Source organism: Sparus aurata, chromosome 10 (genome assembly GCF_900880675.1).
Source record: "Sparus aurata chromosome 10, fSpaAur1.1, whole genome shotgun sequence".
NCBI lineage: Eukaryota > Metazoa > Chordata > Actinopteri > Spariformes > Sparidae > Sparus > Sparus aurata.
In genome coordinates this window covers 5039408-5053842 of record NC_044196.1, presented here as the reverse complement: position 1 = coordinate 5053842, position 14435 = coordinate 5039408, and the positions used below count along the sequence as shown (strand labels likewise).

At 42.2% G+C, this 14435-nt stretch overlaps 1 protein-coding gene across 2 annotated transcripts; it reads right to left on the bottom strand.

Moving 5' to 3' along the window:
- Nucleotides 1-1323: 1323 nt before the first annotated feature.
- Nucleotides 1324-7562, bottom strand: fga (fibrinogen alpha chain). Of its 2 annotated transcripts, XM_030431595.1 has the most exons (8): nucleotides 7413-7562; nucleotides 6563-6667; nucleotides 6228-6411; nucleotides 5688-5833; nucleotides 4693-4791; nucleotides 4244-4408; nucleotides 3082-3691; nucleotides 1324-2396 (listed from the first exon to the last, which is right to left on the bottom strand). In XM_030431595.1, the coding sequence occupies exons 1-8, from the start codon at nucleotides 7461-7463 to the stop codon at nucleotides 1687-1689; spliced, it is 2070 nt and encodes a 689-aa protein (XP_030287455.1). In that variant the 5' UTR covers nucleotides 7464-7562; the 3' UTR covers nucleotides 1324-1686. The 2 variants fall into 2 exon arrangements, with proteins under 2 accessions (XP_030287455.1, XP_030287456.1); XM_030431596.1 differs by lacking the exons at nucleotides 6563-6667; nucleotides 7413-7562 and adding an exon at nucleotides 6484-6512 and having other exon boundaries at nucleotides 6228-6439.
- Nucleotides 7563-14435: the final 6873 nt, after the last annotated feature.

Sequence of the window (14435 nt, the reverse complement as noted above, 5' to 3'; positions counted from 1 at the left end):
CACTACAATAACTTTTTACAGTATTACTAAACATGTGAAATATACTGACAATAATGGACACCATGGATCAATGGTGAAAATAGTGAACTGTCAGATAAACTGACTGTTAAAACTTTTTTCACCATAATAAGGAGGTAACATTTTTGGACCTATGTATCATTAACTAGTATTGTTCTGAAGGAACAGGTTTATTTCTTTTTAACAATATGGGTTTATATTTTTTTTTTGTATTTTATTTATCTTATGTTATCTTGGAAATAAATAGTTTTTAATTCGACAAAAGCATTGACAAGAAAGCATGATCGTAACTGTTTTGTGCGCTTTGTTTTACAGCCCTTTAATGCATTTGAGCCTTACATTGAACCAAACCTTTTTTATCTATACACCTGCAGTGGATGTTATGGACCAAAGGGTGTATATTTAGAAAAAATGGGCCTATATTTTACATACAATAAAATGTGTACACTATTTAATGAAATGGTTCCAGTGTAAATTATATCAACGTTTTTAAATAAAAAGGCACAAAATAAGGACTGGACAAATGCATTTTCTGTCACAGAAAAAATGACAATAAGCAGGGCCGTTTCAAGGAATTTGGGGGCCCCAAGCAAAATGGACATGAAGGTAGCTAACATAAACATTTTTTGCTAGCCTACCTGCTGCGAAATTACAGTGATTGTACAAGACAAGTAGAGCTATTTTATCCAGTATAATGTATCACTTACCACTATCTTGTTTATTCTTATCCTCCTCTTACTTTCTCTTTTTTCTTTTCTGGCTTCCTGATGCATAATTACGCTTCATGTGATGACTGCAGAGGTTTTGTATTTTGCCGGCAGCAGAGGTCCGTACCTGGCTGGCTGGCTGCTGTCAGCGACTACTGAGAGGGGCCCCCTTGAGGGGGATCCCGATAACAGTGTCATTGCACTTTACTGCATTGACTATCAAAGGGGCGCTCACACAGTTTGTCGTTGCATTTTATTCATAACCAGTAGTTGTCTTGGGGCCCCAGGCCAGCTCGGGGCCCCAAGCAATTGCTTGGTTTGCTTGCCTTCTCGCGACGGGCCTGACAATAAGAACAGTAAGGCGTTTCTAATCTTGATTTTTACTGTCTGGTTTTCTGAGAATTGAAAATATGCATCTCTACCCTCCACCATTTTATAATTAAAATACTAAAATCCGAATTACACACAAGGCTTTAGGGGTCTGGCACCTGGTGATTGAGACTTCAACTTAAATGATACAAAAAAATGCTTCCAAATATCTGCCCTCTGCAATACATCAAAGAGTTTGAACTAAAATAACACCACAAACCAGAGTAGCTGAAGTGAACATTGAATCTTTATTCATCGAGTAGAGGTCAGTCATTTCTCCATACACAGTTAAACACTGTTGAAACATCAGGTAGTTCCAAGAACACTGATCAGATAATCCCCACAAAGAGGTCAGTGACACTTACATAAGCAAGAATCAACACAAACACCCACGGGGACAAACTGACACTGTTTGACATGGTTTTGAAATCTCAGAATGATTAACAAACAGATCAACAGCCTGAGGGTCTAAAGCCACCTTTAACACATCCTGTTTTTTGCTCCTGTTGCCTGTTTTGTAACCACAATTTATTGGGGTTTAAATTGATTTTGTATCTAAAAGCGTGTATTGGTAAATTCTTCGTATTTCCTATTAAAAAGCGGAGGAACGGATAAACATCCTGACAGTTTTCAGGCTGTAATTAGCCGTTTTATATGTCACCCAAACAACTCCGTTTTCAATCTCATATGGTTTATTTTTCTCCGGGTCGTACGTGCCTTGATAATACATCCCATTCAAGTTAGCCGACTGGCAGTTGTTGTACCACCACCCACCCCCGTACATCTCGGCACAATTCTCCTCCCACCTGTCGTTGTCTTTGTCAAAGGTGCTGAATTTCATCCCGTTGTGTGACAGGTAAGATGCCATATCAGACTTAGGCATAACCAGAGCGTCACCGGCATCCCCGGTGTACCCCGACACATGCAGTGGGTACCCCTCCTCCTCTGAGCCGACCCTGATTATGTACTCCGCAATAGCAACACCCCCTTCCCAATCCTCCAGCTCCACCTTTAGCATGGTCTCACCCTGATTTGTCAACAGGTGGAGGTTCTGGTTGCCTAACCAGAGCTCCCCCTTGCCCTTCGCGTCAACTGAGCCGAACCCGGTGCGATATTCGGCCCAGGTGCGGTTAAAGCTAAGCGCGCCATTCTCTCTTTGCTGGACTAACATCCACCCACCCATAAGCCCCTCCTGCTGGCAGTAAACCTCCACTACCTGTGTGGAGTCGGTGCCGCCGGGTCTGATGTTAAACAGGCCGTTTGTTTCCCCTTTCAGGTGGTTCTGGTAGGCTTCGACGCAATCTGCGAACAGAGAGGGGCACACCGCAAACCGCGAGTTAGCTTGGACCGCCTTCACTCGACTAACTTAAATTGAGTGCTAACGTCTCTTTCCCCAATGAACTGCTGTCAATCTGCATCTGGACTATCAGCACAACTTTTGGGCATATACAAATATGACAAGAGCTACCAAAAACGTCATGTGGGTATCCGAAGGGTGAACCGAAATTAAGAGTAAATATCTTTATTTAAATAAAGGAGTTCGTGTTTTCTATTCAAAGCCTGGCAGTGAACTGAAGAGAAACTACATTTCTACTCATTCATTGGTTGAATTTACACTTTAAATGAAATTAATTTAGGCTGGTAACTCCTCAAAAACATTTTAATGTCGGTGGGGTTCAGTTAGCTTTATCAAACATGGCTGTGAAGGAACATCGATCTGCATTTAACATTTTATGGGTGCAAAAGAACTTCCCATAACCTTTAATTCCATTCATTTCAGGGATTATGTAATGACAGCAAATTCCTTAGTAACAATCTAATACATCACACTGAATGTGGACATCTTTAGCATAAAATTACTATGTTCACTTCATTTTTTTGGTACATAGGGCTAGCTAGCAAGCTAGCTGATGCTAAAGCATGCTGTCTAGCTGACTGCGCTGTAGTGGTCCCTACAGATTTTACTCCACGTCGGATGTTTCGGTACCTTTTCCTACATAATCGGCCTGCCGCTCGACACGACTGCTCTTCACACTGCGGGCGTGGAAATCTGGAATGTCATCTTCTGTATTGTCCTTCATAAACCCGCCAAGGTCAAGCCCTTCAGCGCCAAAAGGGTTTTCAAACCCAGTTTTGGTGTTTCCTAAGAGGCTTCCCTTGGCACCACCAGTGTGGGTTAGGGTGGGGAAGAAGGCACCCATCCCTCCCTTAGAGCTGTCTCCCAGGGCCTGGCACTCAGGGCCCCCCTCATACACCTCCTCCACTTTCTCCACCGGCCCATCCTTGGTGTGGACGATGGTCCTCCTGGTGCTCTTGGTGCAACTGATGGTTTGTGTCGACATGTGGGTTGTAGCAGAGCCGCCGAGACCTTGAATCCCGCCATCCGTACCGAACAAATGGCTGCTGCCTCCGAGCTCAGTGATGGATTTAGATGGCGTAGAGGAGGAGGAGGAGGAGGAGGACGAGGACGAGGACGAGGAGGATGACGATGATGATGAGAATGTAGGTGAAGAGTAGGAAGTACCTTGGTCCTTGGAGATGGTGGCTGGGGATGAACTGGAGCCTTCCTCTCCAAGGAGCAACTGGACCATCGGCACCTGAGGACAGAAAGGATGATTGAGCCAGAGTGGTCATAGTTCTAGAAAAGACGGTGTATTTTTGTGCGAATTATGGATTATGGACAGTTGTTTGCAAAATAAATTATGCTGGAGTGAAACCTGTCATACCATAAGCGTATAATGTGATATCATATCTTTGCCTTCTACTAGCAAGGGGTGGCAGGATGACCAGGAGAAGTAGCCTCAGTAGCAAACCATTAGCTAAGTAAAGCTGCTATGTGGGATTTTGAGTCGAAGTGAACCTGTGATGATTATCATAAACACCAGGCAGTGGAGCCCTAAAGCTTCCAGCACAATGCTAGTAGATTGTGATCTTTGAATCTCTTGGTGGTTTTGAGATATGGCGTCATAAATTGAAAATGGTGGTAGGATACAAAGACGGACTAAGATCCAATAATAACAAACAGAAGGATACAACACTTTGATTTCGAGTACAACTGATTTTTGCAAAGGTTCCAGGACGATACTGTGTCGTTTGCTAATGTCTGACCTTCACTTTAACTTCACAAACCAACATAATGTTTCACTCACATCAGTGAACACGTCTTCTCTCCGCTGTGCTGCCACGGCTCCGGTTGTGTCACTGGACTTGTAGATGCTGTCCACGTTTGATTCCTTAAGCGGCCGGCTCTTCATCACGTACAGTGTCTTCACAGAATCGATTCTCTGAGCCGACTGGGAGTCCAGCTGGTTAATCTGGGAAACAGTCAGAAACAGAGAGTGGCTTCTCAATAAAAGACAAAACAAAGCCAGATTTTGGGCGCTAGGTCTATCAAAACTGCATTATTTGCTATCTCATTAGGTGTTTTCAGTCTCACTTTTGCTGGTACGAAATGAGACTATATGGTGATACGTCATAAGTGTTGTCTCTTCCTGGTTTTAATGGCTCATCACAGTATCTGCTCAGTCATTATATCCACATTACTGATGATTATTGATCAGAAACCTCATCGTGTTAGCATTTTGTAAATATACCTTACCTGTTTGTCCAGCACCACGTAGTCCTCATGGTCCACCTGGAACTCGGCGTAGCCTTGGCAGGATCCTTTGCAGGAACGGAGCTTAATATCAACATCAACCTGACCGAGGAGAAAAAGAGTTGGAGATGAGCTTCATCGAGTTTAAATTCTCAAAGTAAACAGACAACAACTGTGTCAAAAATCTGTGTTAACAAAATTAAAGTTAAAAAATATGACATTATTAGAAATATATATATAACAGAGCTGAAAAAACTCAAATCTGGTAACTGAACATTGAATGTGTGAAGACTGCTAAAACTACACTTCTGTCTAATATTATTTTAATGAGTCAACCTCTGTAAGGCTGTAATCCAGTTTCAGTTACTCTTCATAACTACATGGGACAATAACGAAGAAAACCCATCTGAACTCCTGCTAAAGCTAAATAGCTCAGCAGATCTTAGTTGCCAGCCAAGGAAAACACAAAATGGTGGTAATTATTGAATTATAACATATTTAAAAGAAGTAGTTTATTATTTCCATTGATTCTAAATGTATATTAGCTGCAATATGACCTCACTCTGACATTCTGAAGTCTGTTTTACTGGATACAAAGTAGCGTTTTATTAAAACAAATCATTTCTTGCAGATTAAAGACAGACAGCTGCATCAAGTAACGCTAAGTTGAAAGCTAACTTTAGCTGAAGGACTGTGTAAAATTCAATTTGTAAACCCCACTTTGAACGATAACACCTTGCTAAGGCTAACTAGTTTAGCAGATGTCAGCTACAACCTACAACCTGGTGACAAACTAGCATTAAACTACATATTCATGTTGTTAAATATAAACCATGTAAGTTTATGATTAAATCTAAACAAGCCATCCAGTTACGACGCTGAAAGTTTCTTCCTGTAGTTTCTTCCTTCTGCCTTTGTAGCGTCATTCTCAGTTTCTGTGATGTTCAGCGAGTATAAATACATGTAAACGTGTCTTTGTCATCGTCATATCTATGTACCTCCAGTCTCTGCATCTCCACCACCTGGTCTTTTACTCGATCCTTCAGGGCGGCCAGGATCCTCAGCTGGCGGTCGATCTTGATCTTCATGTCTGTGATCCTCTGACGCAGATTCTGGGCCAAGTCGTAGTAGTTGTTGTTGTGACCTGGTGGAAGACCCTGTGTTAAATTCTGCGTAAACTTTTAAAATTAACAATAAAAAAATCAAAGTTCAAAGTTTGAATTGTTTTATTGACCAAAATGATCTTAACAATTCACCTCACACAAGTTAAAGGTGCATAAAATATATGCCCAGATGCACATTTTTAAAGTTAGATTGGGTTTTTGATCACTGTCATCTCAATAGAAGATTATTTTCATGTGTGGGTCCCTGAAAAAAATGAGGGAATCTGGAGGAAAACTCCACAGAGCACATTTAAGTTTTTGGTGATGCACACCAACCTCCTCGTTTATGTTTCTACATGCCTGTAAACATTAATATAAAAATGTCTCCTTGTTAAGCTAAAGTTGAACTCGAGAGGGAAGTGTGGAAACTCTCACCAGCATCGGTGGTGAGTTTATCCTTCAGGTAGTCGTAGGTCTGTTTGGTAGCTGAGTCGGTGGAGCGTTGCTTGACCGTGTTCTCATCCAGGAGGCTTCGGATCTTCTCGATCCTCTTCAGCAGGCTGTGGTCGTATTTGTTCATCAGACCCTCGATCCTGCAGCCCGACGGACATTTAGGGCCCTGATGAAGGACAGTGGGAGGGAGATTACGTACAGTGCACCAGAAAACTTAGAAATAATTCGTTTTTCCACAAGAGAGATGAGCATGAAGATGAAATCTGAGCTCAGGAAATGTACGTAGTCAATGTGAAATAGTAAAGACAGACTCGTACCCATTCGTCAGTTGTGCAGAAAGGCCACTCCTTCTCACTGGCACATTTCTCGCTTCTGGTGCCGTGCTCCACCGGACGAGCTCCTCTCGGGTCGACCTGCACAGCCTTAAAACAGACAGAGAGTGCAGAAGTAATGGACCAGCAGGAAAAATACTGAACTTTTTTATTCAAGTATTCGTCTCTTATGTTGTTTAGAATTTCATGAGCCAAATAAACACATCACACCAAATATTTCTGATGTACGATCACTGTAAATGTTGATAACTGCATTGAAACTGTTACATTTAGTTACAATTTTAATGTGATGGAGTGATGTGAACTCTCTAACAAAAAAAAACTTATTCACTTCTGGCAGTGTCGTGAACAAAACTCACTGACTAAAAGTGAAGATATCATGTTCAAATATTAACTTGGTAAAACTTTAAACAATTCAAAAGTTTGCTGTTTGCTGCTCCGATGCAGAGCGTAATCTACAAAGTAACTAGAAACACAAGTTCTCAAATAAATGTAGTGGAGTGAAAAGTACAGTAAAAAAGAAAGAAAGGACTTTAAGCCCTGAGTTACTAAACAATACAAGTTCAATAACTTAAAACGGGAACAGTGACTGCCTAAATTAGAAAATAATAAAAAGTCAGAATGACCAGAATGAAATCACAGTAACAAAAAGTACAGATGTGTTTGATTAATTTAATTGAAGTAGCACAAAGAAAGTTATAATATAAAACTTAAAAAATATAAGAAATGACAGAAAAAAGCTGCATAATTTCAACAACACACGTCTGATTTCTGTGAATCAGTTTGAACGTTTTTCTCTTAACGTATTAAAGATTGTCAGTGTCGTGATACTCACCGATTGGGTCACACCGATGATAAAACAGACGAGTAAACCCAGTCGCTGCATCTTTGTTTCTGTGCTTCTTCCTCCGTGTGAAAACGAGTCGCTGAATGCTGCTCCGTCGGGCCGTCGGATTATTTGAGGCCTCCTGAAGAAGCAGTGACTCATCAGGACACGACGGATCAGAGTTGAGCAACCTCAGCTGATCGATGTGGAGGCTTGTTTGTCGACACACTGAACACAAACACAGCTCAGTTCAGTCAGTACTCGACTTCCCGGCATCTGATCCAGAATGTTTTCTCACAGCAAACAGTGACAAACAGAACTGACTGACACAATTATGACTAAGTGATGAGTTAAAGAAAATAAAGACAAAAAAATAACAGCAAGACTGTGAGTCACTGAAGTCTGTTTAGTTGTCTGAATATTCTGTGGAAGAGTTTTTTGTCTTTAATCTTAATAATACATAAAAATGTTTTACCTCAATTTTATTTCTCGCTTTCTATGTTTTTTGTAATTGCTTTGGTGATGTCATCATGATTTCCTCAACTTCTTTGTGATTTTTGGAAATTTGGGATAAAGTCTTAATTGTTGAGATTCTTTGTATGACCATCATTCAATACCAAGCGACCCAAATTGGGTTGATATTTACAATATCTGAGATACTCATTCATCTTCAACATTAACATCTTTGCTAGTTTTCACTTTATTGACCCAAATTTGTGTTTCATTAATGAAGCTTTACAGCTTTACAAGTGACAAAGATCTTTTTAGATATGAACATCTGAGCTGAAAAACACACTTTGTAAGTATATTTTAACAGTAAAAAATGATTATTAAAGACCTTGAACTTCTTGTTTGAGTGCTGATGATGTTTGCAGACATACAACATAGAGATGTTATATTACTCCGTCAGGTGAAGACAGACATGTACTTTTCTACAGGATTATTACCATGAAGACATTTCAGTGGTGTTTATTAAACTTAAACTTCATTTTAAATTAATCTCTACCACTTTAATGTGAATAGAATCCAACATTAAAATTGAAATGTTAACCCATGATTTCATCAGATGTTCTCTAAGAACAGAACATTAACACATCACTGTGAGTCACTTCCGTCAATCATACCAAACTTGTGAGGAGCGGACCGCTGACACAGTTCTTCCCCGATCACTCAGGTGGGTCCAGAGTTCAGGTGTGAGCTGGAGATTACTGAGGAGAATGCAGCAACAGCACCACCTGCTGGAAGAATATGTTGAATGATCAGTCTCAAGATGGTTTAAAACAGTGGTTCTCAACTGGTGGGTTGCAACCCAAAAGTGGGTCGCAGGCCTTTGCCCATTCCAAAAAAAAAATGTTAAGAAAAAAATCCTGTGCTTTTATTTTGAAGAGGATTTTTTTTATGCAGCGGAGTGCCAAATATTTCCTCCTTAGCAGTAGGTGGTGATCATGCCTTGTAATACTAATAGACACTCGCCATTTCACAGCATAGAAGAAGACTCCAAACATTTGTTTTTATTGAGTGAAACGTTAATACGACACAGAATATATAAAATATGGATTCTCCTACACTGAGGACAACAGAGGACCACAACCTCAGTGTGTTTTTTGCAGCGGGCTGTTGGCACAAGACAGCATGAAGCCTTCAAAACTGAAGCGGCATTTGAAAAAAACAGCAGAGACCAGCACCAACACACAACTAGTGGCGTTTCACCATCAAGACCAGCATGTGTTGTGTTTTGGTGCTGGTCTATGTTGTTTTTTTCAGCAGGGAAACCAAACACCCTTCTCTCAAAGATAAACCTGTAGAGGTGGATTTCATCGTTCAATGTTGAGATTCACTTCCTGTTGTTCAGTTCGTCAGGACGAATTGTTCATGTCCCCGCAAATACATAGCTGCAACTTCATGATTATGTGTACTTATAGACATGGTTCAAATTACGGGGGGAGCTGAAAAGGACCTGAGCTCCCCTGAAAGTCTACTTTGAGACATTTAGGGGGAGCTCTAAAACACTAAACACACTGACAGCGTCTGATGCACCAAAAGCGTTATGATGCGGAGATGAAAGTGGGTCAAAAACCGTTGAAGTGACACTCTTGCCAAAAAGCAACAGAGGCTTTATTTGTGATTGAATATGAGTTGTATATATGTTATATTAGAATATGAGAATATGACTTCGTATGTGTTCATCGATCCCCGAGTGTGACCTAACAGGCAGGTGAGTAATGGTGGACGCTCCTCAAGCATACCTGTTAGGTCGCACTCAGGGATCGACACTTTTTGTCTGCCATGCTGGTGACGCGCTGGAGATTCTACTGCTAATGTGAGTTGTCCAAAAACTTTCTCTTTAGTAAACTCTGCATACACAAACAATGTTCTCAATGCTCGTGTTCATGTGTAGAGACCCTGGTGATACTACCAGCAAAGTTTCATGTTGTGTCGAGACTTCTTACTGTTTTAAAAAATAGAGATTTGTTGCTATCGTAAAAGTGCCCGTAGCACTCCCATTGAAAATTAGCTTGCCCCAAAACGACATTACGTAAATCTTAAAAGTGCCTCTTTCATCATAATTTTGTGTTTACACGAAGGTTTTGACTCATATTCAATCACAAATAAAGCCTTGGTTGCTTTTTGGCGAGAGTTTCACTTTAAAGTCCAGCAGGGAGGATCGAAGCCTCCGCCTCAGCTCCGCCTAAGCTCCTCAGCTGTTGGTCCCCGGTGTGACTGCTGCTGCCGTCACCGCCGCCATGGCCGACTCGGCTGCACTCTGACTGACCGGGAGCTGCTCCGTGAGTCGGTGTCCGAATCATGGAGCCTGCTATATAAACCTAACAACAGTGATTAATTAACATAGTGTAGAGTTATGATTAGCTGTGCTTTATGTGACTTTAACCCAGCTGGACAAAATAAAAGATGAAATGAGATGGCTGGTCCGCTGTGGCTTTACTGGTATTCTACTGAGGAAAGTAACATCACGCACCCAACAGCTGCCCTCCTGCCTTCTGTTAGTTCATAGGCTACTCAAAGAGATATGTATAGGCCGAGCAAATGAATGGGGATATCTGTAATATCCAGATTTTGCACAAATAGCAACCTTTTACTGCTTGTTCTGTGGTGTTGGCATGTCAGATCAGATCACTGCAGGCATCAGATTTGCCTGCACTGAATTCTATTATGGCATAATAGACATTGCAGCAACGTGGCTGGTGAGCTTTCATACACAAATTTGTTCCTCTAAGAGTTGGGAGAGAAAATGAATCTCAGTTCTGAGTGAGAAATTGTGCTTCTGCATGTGTCCTGTTCATGTTTTACAAACACAATTATGTGTATATCAGCAAAGGAACTGATAATAATACACACACACAAAGTCTCTTTATTTCTAAAGTCTCTTAAGTTTGCTATGCAATGTCTGACAAATGTTCAGCTTTATTGTTTTACCACATGTGATTCTTGAAGGAGTGTGTATGAGAAGAAGAATAACTTTGACTGTGTCCCCCCGCTGATTTTGTGATTTTTTATTATTTAATTTAGTTTTTTGCTCTTATTAATGAATGTACGGTGGCCCTGAAGGGCAAACGACAACGACAAAAAGAAAAACACAACAATATTAACAAAAACACAACAACATTTACAAAAACACATTCACAAAAACAAAAACACAACAACATTAACAAAAACACAACAACATTAACAAAAACACAATCACAAAAACAAAAACACAACAACATTAACAAAAACACAACAACAAAAACAAAAACACAATTACATTAACAAAAACACAATTACAAAAACAAAAACACAACAACATTAACAAAAACACAATTACATTAACAAAAACACAATTACAAAAACAAAAACACAACAACATTAACAAAAACACAATTACATTAACAAAAACACAACAACATTTACTTCTACCGGAAAAGGTAGGTACTTTCTATGACACGGATCAATGCTGATTGGACGAAAGCACGTCCGTCTTTTTAACAGGTGGGAAGGGCTGCTTTACGCCACACCAGAGGGCTGTACTGCGAAGCCAGTTTAGTGGGTTAGCGAGGTATGTTGAGTCTAAAGCCAGGCTTCCCTGAACTACAAAGGTGGCTCTCTTTTAACCCGGCTAGATCACCATGGTAACTTATGCTTAGCTCATAACCTGGTCCCGACCAGGTTATGTTCAGAGTTTCAGCTTAAAATCAGCTATAAAAGCGCCGCTGTTTCACTGTGTAACACCATTCATTGAGAACCCGGTGGACCTGGGAGCAAGAATAATTCGGGCAGCACGACGACGTGAGCAGCATCTTCGAGATCGCGCTGATCCGCTGGCATTTCCTGATGAAATTCTTTATGAGCGATATAGATTTTCAGCCGATGGAATACGGTACATTTGCTCACTTATTGAGCCGAGTGTCAGGAATGCCACTGGAAGAAGCTGTGCGCTCACTGTCGGGCAAACTGTTTAGTTGAGAACTGTGTAGCCCTTCATTTTTTTGCCACTGGAACCTACTTACATTCAGTTGGTGATGCAGAAAATCTGAGTAAGAACACACACTGACAAAAAGATGGGGCAGCTTGGCTACATACCACTTTGAATGATGTTTTTTGTATTTGGCTCTAACTTGCTGCCATGTCCGACTGCTGCTCCCACATCTTAATAAAATGCAATATGAAATATTAATTAGGCCAACCTAGTATTTATTTGTCACAGATAATGAGTAAAGTTAATTATTTCTTTGATGTGGCCATGAATAAACTGATGAACTGATCAATGTTTTACGCCCAAACACAAATCTTAAAGGCTTGAGCTATTTTCACTGTCAAAAAGCTCTTTATTGTCATTGTACAGGGACAGTAGCCTCATTTGCTTGTTCATCCCGACACAGTAATAAAAAAAACACTGAACATTTATAGCCGACGCACACTCAGCCTCGCTTTCCAAAAAACACACACGCGCATTCTGAGATCAGTAAAATGTGAAAACAATATAGACAAAAATGAAAAAAGATAGTTGTTGCTTCAGTTTTTTTATTTTTTAAATGGATGAGGGTTAATATGTAAAAGTTGCACAATGTTGAGCTTTCAGAAATTAAAACACCAAGGGCTTAATATAACTTGCACTCTGGTTAGACTGAATTGCATTGCAGTGACGAAAAAGTTAAATGAATCTCATCACATGTTCATTATTAGTCTATATTAATCTTTTGTATAGCACATATCATGCATCTGTTTTTTGTTTTTCTATTAAAATCTAACATCCAGGGGTCACATATACTTCTCTTCTCTCTTTAGATGCACTTTTAACATATTTCACTAGCAGCCCAGTGACACAGCATCAGGTGCTCCTGTCCTCTACCTCAACACAGCAGAGAGACACAGCATCAGGTGCTCCTGTCCTCTACCTCAGCACAGCAGAGAGACACAGCATCAGGTGCTCCTGTCCTCTACCTCAGCACAGCAGAGAGACACAGCATCAGGTGCTCCTGTCCTCTACCTCAGCACAGCCCAGTGACACAGCATCAGGTGCTCCTGTCCTCTACCTCAGCACAGCAGAGAGACACAGCATCAGGTGCTCCTGTCCTCTACCTCAGCACAGCAGAGAGACACAGCATCAGGTGCTCCTGTCCTCTACCTCAGCACAGCAGAGAGACACAGCATCAGGTGCTCCTGTCCTCTACCTCAGCACAGCAGAGTGACACAGCATCAGGTGCTCCTGTCTTCTACCTCAGCACAGCAGAGAGACACAGCATCAGGTGCTCCTGTCCTCTACCTCAGTACAGCAGAGAGACACAGCATCAGGTGCTCCTGTCCTCTACCTCAGCACAGCAGAGAGACACAGCATCAGGTGCTCCTGTCCTCTACCTCAGCACAGCAGAGAGACACAGCATCAGGTGCTCCTGTCCTCTACCTCAGTACAGCACAGTGACACAGCATCAGGTGCTCCTGTCCTCTACCTCAGTACAGCACAGTGACACAGCATCAGGTGCTCCTGTCCTCTACCTCAGCACAGCAGAGAGACACAGCATCAGGTGCTCCTGTCCTCTACCTCAGCACAGCAGAGAGACACAGCATCAGGTGCTCCTGTCCTCTACCTCAGCACAGCAGAGTGACACAGCATCAGGTGCTCCTGTCCTCTACCTCAGCACAGCAGAGAGACACAGCATCAGGTGCTCCTGTCCTCTACCTCAGCACAGCAGAGTGACACAGCATCAGGTGCTCCTGTCCTCTACCTCAGCACAGCAGAGAGACACAGCATCAGGTGCTCCTGTCCTCTACCTCAGTACAGCAGAGAGACACAGCATCAGGTGCTCCTGTCCTCTACCTCAGCACAGCAGAGAGACACAGCATCAGGTGCTCCTGTCCTCTACCTCAGCACAGCAGAGAGACACAGCATCAGGTGCTCCTGTCCTCTACCTCAGTACAGCAGAGTGACACAGCATCAGGTGCTCCTGTCCTCTACCTCAGCACAGCAGAGAGACACAGCATCAGGTGCTCCTGTCCTCTACCTCAGCACAGCAGAGTGACACAGCATCAGGTGCTCCTGTCCTCTACCTCAGCACAGCAGAGAGACACAGCGTCAGGTGCTCCTGTCCTCTACCTCAGCACAGCAGAGAGACACAGCATCAGGTGCTCCTGTCCTCTACCTCAGCACAGCAGAGAGACACAGCATCAGGTGCTCCTGTCCTCTACCTCAGCACAGCAGAGAGACACAGCATCAGGTGCTCCTGTCCTCTACCTCAGCACAGCAGAGTGACACAGCATCAGGTGCTCCTGTCCTCTACCTCAGCACAGCAGAGAGACACAGCATCAGGTGCTCCTGTCCTCTACCTCAGTACAGCAGAGAGACACAGCATCAGGTGCTCCTGTCCTCTACCTCAGTACAGCAGAGAGACACAGCATCAGGTGCTCCTGTCCTCTACCTCAGCACAGCAGAGTGACACAGCATCAGGTGCTCCTGTCCTCTACCTCAGCACAGCAGAGAGACACAGCATCAGGTGCTCCTGTCCTCTACCTCAACACAGCAGAGTAGACACAGCATCA

Coding starts and splice junctions, on each gene's coding strand:
- fga (XM_030431595.1), bottom strand. CDS start 7,463: ATGCAGCGACTGGGTTTACTCGTCTGTTTTATCATCGGTGTGACCCAA. Junction 4,792..5,687: donor TGGAGATGCAGAGACTGGAG/GTACATAGATAT, acceptor CTCCTCGGTCAG/GTTGATGTTGATATTAAGCT. Junction 4,409..4,692: donor ACGTGGTGCTGGACAAACAG/GTAAGGTATATT, acceptor ACTGTTTCCCAG/ATTAACCAGCTGGACTCCCA.